General features: G+C 30.9%; 1 protein-coding gene across 1 annotated transcript in view; it reads left to right on the forward strand.

Moving 5' to 3' along the window:
- The window catches only part of LOC122520143 (semaphorin-2A), a 174,221-nt gene extending 170,049 nt beyond the window's left edge, over window positions 1–4,172 (forward strand). The window contains exons 8-11 of the mRNA XM_043640143.1: window positions 214–627; window positions 1,755–2,031; window positions 2,373–2,820; window positions 3,299–4,172. Of these exons, the coding sequence (XP_043496078.1) occupies window positions 214–627; window positions 1,755–2,031; window positions 2,373–2,820; window positions 3,299–3,373 (1,214 nt within the window). The 3' untranslated portion in view covers window positions 3,374–4,172. The remainder of the gene's footprint in view (window positions 1–213; window positions 628–1,754; window positions 2,032–2,372; window positions 2,821–3,298) is intronic.
- The last annotated feature ends 6,254 nt before the right edge of the window (window positions 4,173–10,426 follow it).

The raw sequence follows: 10,426 nt of genomic DNA on the forward strand, positions 1-10,426 counted from the left end.
ATATATATATAATATTAAAATAAACAACACACACGTTTTTTATTATCGTATTTGTCATTTGAAACAAATATTCGATATCCTGTATTTAAATAACTGAAATTAAATCTCTCTACATAGATTAAATTTCGTATTTAAAAAAGTAATTTTATACATTTATTTAATATCTAAATAAATGATATTAAAAATATCGATTGTGTGTTTCTATGATTCCAGAGAGCATTTACAAAGTACCAGGCGACGATACACATTTTTATGGAACGTTCACGACCTCGACAAACGGTTTGATGGGTTCAGCAATTTGTTCCTTTCACATCGATTCAATACAGGAAGCTTTCCGTGGGAAATTTAAAGAACAGGCTACGAGTAGCAGCGCGTGGTTACCAGTATTATCAAATAAAGTACCAGAACCACGTCCAGGACAGTGTGTGAACGATACAGAATCCTTACCGGATACCGTCCTCAATTTTATAAGATCTCATCCATTGATGGACTCTGCTATTTCCCATGAGAACGAAAAACCGGTCTTTTACAAGCGTGACGTCATGTTAACGCGACTAGTCGTCGATAAACTTCGTATTGACTTTGTCGGCATTGATTTGGATTACACGGTCTACTACGCTGGATCTAGTGAGTGCTTTTTTCCCTTTTCTCATCTTATGTAGCACAAGATACTACCTTTGTTTTTTTTTTTTTCTTTTTTATCCTTGTACTACCTCTTTCTCGGTCTCTTTCTTTTCTTCCTCCTTTCATCGATATTCCGATGAAGCGTGAGAGGATTCTCGTTTTATCTCAAAGCAATACACGGAATAAAGCTAATCGATAAGCAATGAAGGAGAAATAAGAGGAACGAACTTTTTCTTATCAAATTATTAACGCCGAGGAATGAAACGTTATCGTTCCAAATATAAAATATCATATTTTATTGTAAAATCGCTTTTAAAATCAAACGGATTTTGTTCTTTTTTCGTTTACGATAAGATTCAATTTATAGAAATTGTCAATCTATTCTATTTTTTTTTTTATTATAACGACTTAAAATAATTTGAGAGCGTTGTTTTATCGTTGGTAATTTCGCGTTTCTACTTATCAATTTATTTTCAAATATCATAGAAATTTCATTAATAAAATCGCGGCCGAAGCTTTGACGCGTCTCGTTAGTTGCGTGTATTTGCGGTATTAACGATTGTGCGATAAAACGTATCTCGTATATGTCGGAGATACGGTCGTATGAAAATAATTAACTTTAACGCGATTTAATTTATGACCATTTTTTATTTATCGAGAAGAGTTAACGGTATATAAAGCTCATATTTTTTCCTTTCTCCTCCTAGCACTTTTATCTTAATCGTGTTATTTTATCTTAATTATTGATCGTTATATGGTAAATATAGGTTGACACAAAATATCGAACTTTTATATTAATAAATTATTAATTCAAGAACCGTTTTAATCCATTCGCTTTTAATTTTCCAGTAACGCTTATCATTCTAATCCAATTCAGCTTCAAAATTTTCTTTTTTTTAGTTGCTTTTCTATCTACCAACAGAAAATATCGGCCACCTTATAATTATAAAATAAAATACAATTTTTGACGAAGTTTATTTTAAACGTTATTTTAAAAATATCAATTCAATATACACATCTTACGAATATAGTTCAGGATACGTATGATTAGATTAATCAAAACGATTTACAATTTCCTTAAAATATTGAAATGAAATTTTAAAAATAAGTTTTAAACACACTTGTTACAGGTGATGGTCGGGTTCATAAGGTTGTTCAATGGATCGATAACAATGGTGAGTCACAATCAATTCTCTTGGATGTGTTTGATGTTACCCCAGGAGAACCGATTCAGGCGATGGAAATTTCTAAAGAACATAAAGCACTTTACGTCGCATCGGATCATCGAATAAAGCAGATCGATCTTGTAATGTGTACACGACGATACGACAATTGCTTGCGCTGCGTTCACGATCCCTATTGCGGTTGGGACAAGGACAGCAATACCTGCAAGCCCTACGAACCAGGGTACGTTTATAATAAATTGAATTATTGTACGAGCATCGATAATTTTCAAATATTTATTTATGCATTTTTAACTTTTAATAATCGATCAGTCTTATACATTCTTGATCTCAAATTTTTATATACAAACTTCTTATTTATTTTTTCATATAATTATTTTAACATTTGACGTAGAATATTTCTAGCATTGTAAATCGATTGAATAATTTTTGTTCTTGTTAATTTTAAAGTTTTCGCAAAGTTTGAAGTTCAATTTATTTAAGAAAAAGAAAAAAAAAGAAAATCTTTTTGGAAAGCGTCAAAAAAATTATTTTTTTTTTTTTTTTTCCAATTTTTTTTCTCAGATTACTCCAAGACGTATCGAACACCACGGCTGACGTATGCGATAGTAGTGTTGGTAAACGAAAGCTCGTAGTTACGTGGGGTCAATCAGTCCATCTCGGTTGTTTCGTTAAAATGCCAGAAGTTTTGGCTAATCAGGAAGTAAGATGGTACCATTATAGTAAAGAAAAGGGCCGCTATCAGATAGCTTACAAGTACGGTGTCGGTGGTGACAAGTTCATTGAGACTTCGGAGAAAGGTTTGGTTATCGTCGGTGTGAACGAGCAAGATGCTGGTAGATACGATTGTTGGCTTGGTGGTGCACTACTTTGCTCGTACAATATTACCGTAGACGCTCACAGATGTTCAGCACCGGCCAAGTCTAACGATTATCAGAAGATTTATTCTAACTGGTGTCACGAGTTCGAAAAATACAAGACAGCAATGAAGAGTTGGGAACGAAGACAAGCGGTGAGTGTCTAACTTCACTTTTATTATTTCTTTATTAATTTAACCCTTTAAGTGCTTTAATACTTTTACCTGAAGTGTTTTGTAGAAATGGAATAGTTTATTATTAGTGCGACTCTGTTTCTGTTGATTGATATTATTAACCAGATTTTAATAATTACAATTTTTGTTTCTTCATATAATTTTCATTAAATACGCAAACCAACGTTACATTATTTAACATTCATATCGACAAACAAACACGTATAGTCCATGCTGGCAACTTTTGCTAAACGCATATATGCGTCCGTAGCAGTAAAAGGATTAAAAGAATTTGATATTCCTATCGACTATTTAACATAAAACGATTTTCATCTAGCGTGCGCGTGTCCCTTCTATAAAAATATTTAAAAAATGAAGGATTCGTTTTAAAGTTGTGCATCGTAAGGAAAGAAACAAATAATCTCTTAAGGAATCGGCCCATTTTCTTACCCTGTTTCAGCAATGCGTTTCATGCCAGAACGATAGCAATCAGAATCTTCATACGAACGAAGTATACGGCACACCTTTGGTCTGATAGACCATTTCGTTTGAGGAGCCCACATCGAGCCGTGATTACGAATATCAGAGCGTGCTGACGATGACACGAGATGAGGGGGTTCGCATTGGTCCAGCGACTAATAACAACACGGGAACGAGAGGAAGTGGCAACAGCAACACAACTAACATCAGCATCTGTAGTATCGTTCTTAGCTTGCTACTGATTCTCGGAAATTATCGATTTATTGAGTTTCTTCGTTTCGGTGAAGGTACTCGGTTGCCGAACGATTAAATACTCCGATATAAACGCGCGCGCAATAAAAAGAGAAAGAGAAGGGTGGGAGAGAGAGAGAGAGAGAGAGAGAGAGATTAAGAATCCTTTTAACTTTATTCCTTTCTCTTTTTTTCTATCTGCGTAAACAAACTCGAAAATCGTTAACATTTTTCCTTCTTTTTTTCTCTACCATTATTATTAAAATTATTCTAAGTATTATTATTATTTTTACTTTTATTATTATTATTATTATTATTAACAGTTCGATTCGCTGCCCGTGGTTATTTCCCTCTCGTTTCGCAGTATGCGATCGCGCGTTATTATGTACATACGTATACATGTGTCCACCTTTAATACATATATATGTAAGCATATATATATATATTCGCGAATGAAATATATTTCACGACGATCGATGATATAGACCGTAATGAATCTCTCGTTCCTCTTCGCGACAATTTTTGTAATCGCTTCGCTGTAAATAGATACACACCACCAACCCCTCAACACCCTACACACTCATACATAATACGTATACATGGCATGGAGCAAGTATATATAGTAAAAAAAAAAAATAAAAAAGAGAAGGAGACTCGCGTACTTATTAAACGTATTATATATATACATACATATACATATACATATACATATACATATATATATGTATATATATGTATATATAAGTTAGGAAAAAAAATTGACACGGACAAATGGGAGGAAGGCTCGCGCCTAGACGATTTGAATTGGATTATTGGATTGATCTCTCTTGTAATGATATTTGATAAATCAAGGGAAAAAAAAAAGTAGTAAGAAGAAATTTACGACGATCTGGTAAAACCTCGTACGAAAAGAAAATGAAAAAAAAAGAATAATTCTTATTGGGGACAAAAATTTTGTCAATCTGTGATATACTCGAAAGAAAAACAAAAAAAAAACGATTAGAAAGAAAAAACATTTGTGGGACAAAAAAAAAGCAAAATGAATCTATGCTATAACATCTTTTTTTCTTTTTTACTTATGCGCGCATATATAATTTCTTTAAGTTTTTATTCTTTCTACGATCTTCTTTTTTTTTTTTGCATTTTCCATTCTCGTTCACAAAAATAAGTAAGTAAATAATAAAGTAAATAAGTAAGTAAGTAAGAGAGACAAAAAAAGGTGGTCCATGCAGTTTCTTATCGTCACGGTGCTATAAAAAAGAAAAAAAAAAAACTAATCGCGAGAAATAGGTCACTCCTATAATCGGAAGTATAACTTTTCTTTCAGCTGCCTTCTTTTTACCAACCCTTTCCCTTCTAGGTTCGAGGTATTTACCTTCCTCCCTGCCTCCCTCCCTCCATCCCTTCCTTCTTTCTTGTTCAAAGCAAGCTCCATACTTGAAAAAAAAGAAAGAAAATCTAAGTAAGTTATGTAAATATAGAAAAAAAAAAAAATTTATGAAACGCGAATGTAAACGTTTTACGTAGGTTTTAAAAAATGAAGCAACAACAACAACAACAACAAAATAATAATAATAATAAAATGTAGATTTTACGACGTAGAATACGGGAACGCTTCTTGCTTCGTAATTAAAATGTTTCTCTCTCTTGCATTATTTGTTCCCATAGCCTATTGTTATTTTCTTATTTTATATTATTTTATATTATTATTTTTTTGTAATTTTTTAATTGCGTACTTTTTGATATGTATTAATTTTTAAACGTATTATTATTATTATTATTATTATTATTATTATTATTATTATTAATAGCAGAAAATATTTCGATCATCTAGAAAAAGTAGTACCTTCTATATTTATATCATAATGGATGGAACGCAGTCTTATGAAATCGGATAATAAAACTTGAAAAAAAAAAGAAAAACGACAAACACGTTTTATCTCTGATTAAAATGCATCGTATAATGTAGTAGATTATTTTTTAAATTATCTAATGTGTAATATTCTCGAACATATATATATATTTTTTTTTTCTTTTACATTTTCCTCGAAGACGATTATTGAAATTAAATAAAAACAAAAAGAAAAAGAAAATGATCGATAACAGGGAGGTCATGACACCTTTCTCTTCTATAAATTTCGATTTTTCTCGTAAAATAAATTCTGCATAAAACAAAACTATTTTATTTTTAATTTACATTTCTACTCGGAACGTTCCAATAATACTAAAGTGAACATCATTTGTATTTACGTTGAGATATAAAAAAAAAAAAAAGAAAAAGTAGAATCATTCTCGTTTTTTTTTTTTTATGGTATTATTTATTTCTTGCGTTTTTATTATCATTTAAAAAAAATAAAAAAGAAGAAGACGATAGATCGAACGTACGTTTCAATCATCGTCGTAATCTATCTCTCATTTTCCTATTTCCTTTCGGTTTCTTTTCCTTTTATTATATATATATATTAAATCCCTTGTACAGAGGTCATCGAGGCACTGCCAATCAGGTTCGATGACTTACCTTTTGTACCTATCAGACTCGTCGTATGAATGCTGAGTATGATTTAAAAAAAAAAAAAAGTAAAAGAAAAGAAAAAAAAATAAGAAAAAATAAAATATATAGATCGTATATCTATGAATCAATCGAAAGGATCGATTCGTTTAGAAAATGTTTCGATTCCAAAAAGAATAAAAATAAAGGAAAGAAAACGATAAAATCGCGAATACATGTTTTATGAAAGAATGTGCACGTCCTTGTGTTTCAAAAAAGTGTACGGTAAAAATCGTAGAAACGTAAGAATTAAAATACAATAATTGATAATCTAATCTTCGAAGTATGTACTTATTATGAGCTTCAAGTATTGAATAGTATTATGACTTAAGGTTTAAGGGTAATTTTTCGAAGTGAGTATGAGAAAGTTTTTGAAAGAAAGATAGAAAGAATATCACGCTAACGAAGACGAACAATCTTGCCATGATTAAATCGAATGTTCGATGATTTTATTCGAGATGATCGAAATGTAAAAAAAAATTCTTTACGATTATTGAGAAAAAGAAAAAAGAAAAAAGTAATGGGGACTCGAAAAGAAGAAGAAGAAGAAAAAATAACAGAAAATAATTTTCGTTGGCTAAAAAATAAAGAATTAAAAATATTTAAAAATAAAATTCAAGATTGTGTGTGTGTGTGAGAGAGAGAGAGAGAGAGAGAGAGTCGTGCGATTGTGTTGTAAAAGTGGTGTGTGCATATACATATTAAACTATATCGTGAAGTCATGAATCGATCGGATAGGTAATACACACTGATGTGAGTGAAAATGAAAATGAATGAGAGAGAAAGAGTTATATGAATAACAGAAGAAAAAGAAAAAAAAACCTAATTATCGTACGTCTAAAAGAAAGCTATAAAAGAATAATGAAAGAAGAAGAAGAAGAATAAGGAAAAAAAAAAAATAAATAAATAAGCAAACGTAACATTATCGATAAAAATAGTAAGGTAAAACGATCTTAGGGGTAAAAGGAAAACTCACCCTTTTCGATTCGTCAACCTGTAGCTCTTGGACAAGAAAGAAAAAAAAAAAAAGGAAAGAAAGAATTTGCTTGTCTAAGCTTTCGCTTCTTGTTCATGTAGCGTCAAAAGCTTTTAACGATCGTTTTGGGTGAGTTCTCTCAACGTGAGTCGTAAGGGGTGATCAAGGAAAGCAATCTAAGATGAAACTAAAATTGTTAGATATATATTATTTGTAAGATAATCGAGATACAGTACTGTTAAGGGAAGAGAGAGAGAGAGAGAGAGAAAAGACGATCGTCGTTGGTAGGAAGGACGAAAATAGAGAGAGAGAGAGAGAAAGAGATAAAATAATCCTTTTCGCGAAAGAATTTCGAGACAAGAGTATCGATTATGCGAACGAATTTCAAGATAATCCTTCGTCCTTTCACGTCCTGCGTTCGATCGCCTATGGTAGGGGCTAGATTGTATAAAAGGATAGCATTTATGAGTAAAAGAGAGACAGAGAAAGATACTTACTATATATATATATATATGTAGTAAGATAGGTTTGGTAACAAAATAAGGAAAATGATGGAGAAGAAACGAATGAAAATGAATTGAATAATGAAAAGATAAATACGAACTATGAATAATAGGATTGACGATTAATTAAACGTGTTAGGCGATTAGACGAGGATCGAGAATATTTGAAGGATAGTCGATAACGATTTATTAAAATATATCATTAGGTCTAGAAAGACGACTGTCCTTAGGTTTCCAGTTTTTTGAGGTAACAGACAAGTATTATTACATAACTCATACAGGATGATTCTAATTTTACGAAGGAGTCGACACGAACACACGCGTAAAGGGAAAGAGAAAACATCCTTCACGCATAATACACACGTACATGCATTTAGGCTTACACGAAATAAAAAAAAAATATAAAAAGAGAGAAGACAAGAGAAAGACTAAACAACTGGAATAATCTACGCAGGTTGGGTTTATAATGATTTTACTTTATCATTATTGATTAAGGATATTACACGAAGAAGACACATGCATACATACATACATGCATACATACATACACACACACACGAATGATTCGCGCGACTCGGTCGATATCTCGCAATTATATTTAGAATACTACTTTTCTTTTTCTTCTACTTAGTTTATTTTTACCCCTTTTTTTTATTTTTTTCTTGATTTAAATCAACGACTTTTTTTTACGTATATCTTTCCTTTGCTTTTATCCATTTTTGACCTGTTTCTATGTGAAAGAACGTCATCGCGAATGATTAATAATTTATTCGTACCATTTGAACCATTTTTAGTTTTCTTTCTTTTCCCACTTATGTACTATATGTGTACATAAATATAATACTTACATACACATTCATATATATCATTCTGGATTCTTTTCTACACCCTAGTTTTTCTTCATCCTTCTTTATTTTTATCTTCCGCATTTTCATTTATTCATTTGATTTTCTCTCATAAACCACTCAAGAGATACGACAAAGAATGGACATTGAAGACTCCAGAGAGTATAAATATCATAAATCCTTTGATGCTTGCCGAAGAGAACATCCTTTTTAGATTTGCGGAGAAATAAACTGACTTTTTTATTTTGTCCTTTTGCTTTTCATCAAACATATCGACTCTTATATTAAAAATAAAATATCGATGTATTTCTTTTCTTTTCTTTTCTTTCCTTTTCGTTTATTAGTTTTATTTTCGTTTCAAATCATTTCAATTCGTTTCTTATCGTTTTATTTCGTTCATTTGTTAGATGAGAAAATTTTGTTAGAAGAATTTTGATTTAACATTTAAATGTTCCCTCCAAGTGCTTAGTAATTGTCCTCTGTTTAGTATTAGATAATTTACAAATTAGATGAAAAGAAAAAATAAACAAACAAATAAATAAAAACAACAAAAAGAGAATAAACAAAAAAACTTACATGCAGTTGATAAGCAACGTCCATTTTTAATTAATCGACGTGTGCGCGCGGACTGTCATCGTCGACTAACACCACCATAGTAGAACACATAAAGTTTTTCATTTTAAAAAAACAAACAAACAAACAAACAAACAAAAAAGAAAAAATTTCATACGGTAAGAGGCCCTTTTAGATATTCACCTACTACCTAAACATCCAATCGCTATTTTTATCAAAAAAAAAGGAATAAAAAAAGAACATGTTAAAAATCTTTAATAGTTATCCATTGTTCACTATTGCTATAATAAAGTTTTGCTTTAATAAACAATCGATTTGTATCCAGTCGTTCATTTATATATCCTATCTTTTTTTTCTATGAATTTTGGAAAACGTCGTCTATGTTACAGGTAAGTGATTATTATGCTAATTCCATTAATCACTATAGGAACAGTAGCAGCAGAAGTAGGAGTATTAAAGTATTACAAAGTATTAAAAAAAAACTCGAGTTATAGTTAAGTGATCGTTTTAATTAATAATCTATTAATAAAATGGAACTATTTTAATTTAAATTCTTCTTAACCTTTAGTTGAAGAAAACCTTTCTTACCAGAAATAACGTGGATTTGCAATTTATGCAATTTAGACGATTTCCATGAACTGTTGCTAGCGTGCGATTACCATTTGAATAATATCTGAAGGTGAAGTACTTCTATGAAGAACAGGTGGAATAGAGAGAGAAAGAGAGAGAAAGAGATAGAGTAAAAGTTATAAAATGTAAGTGATAGAATAGGATAGAAAATAAGAAAGATAGAACAGTTGTTACGATAGACTTACACCCTATGACGTTTGCATAGATTGACTTTTATCGTATGCACGTCACACATATCGTGTCGTCATAACTTTATGTTCCTCATTTTTTTTTTTTCCAATAGTGACGTCTTCTAACTTTTCCTTTTATTTAACTGCATACTGCCTTATGACGTAGTTCTTTTTTTTTTTATCATCGTATTCATATGCATTATGCATACGCCTTACTTACTTCTTTTGCATATGTCATTTACCGGTACGTACAGTTTATATAAAAAGTACGACTTTTTCTTATTACGAAAGATGCTCGCTATTTAAATTTATTATTCTTTCCTTTTTCTGTTTTTTTTTTTTTCTTTTTTAATACTTCCCACGACGTTAAAATACTCGTCAATATTCATTGGTTTTATTTTATTATCTTTTATCGAACGATTCGTAAATCTTTGAAAATTTCAACGAAACGAAACGACAATGGGAAAATTTAATAAACTTACGTGTAGGTATGATTATCGAAGATCGATATAGGTTTCATTGAATACTTTCCGCTCTAACTGTAGTCAATGTTTGAAAGGTCGTGAGAATGAACAAGTGGTTTGCGGATATAACGTGACACAAAATGAGTTAAACGAATGTAAAATTTGTAA

This window comes from Polistes fuscatus, unplaced genomic scaffold (assembly GCF_010416935.1).
Source record: "Polistes fuscatus isolate 324 unplaced genomic scaffold, CU_Pfus_HIC Scaffold3, whole genome shotgun sequence".
Lineage (NCBI taxonomy): Eukaryota > Metazoa > Arthropoda > Insecta > Hymenoptera > Vespidae > Polistes > Polistes fuscatus.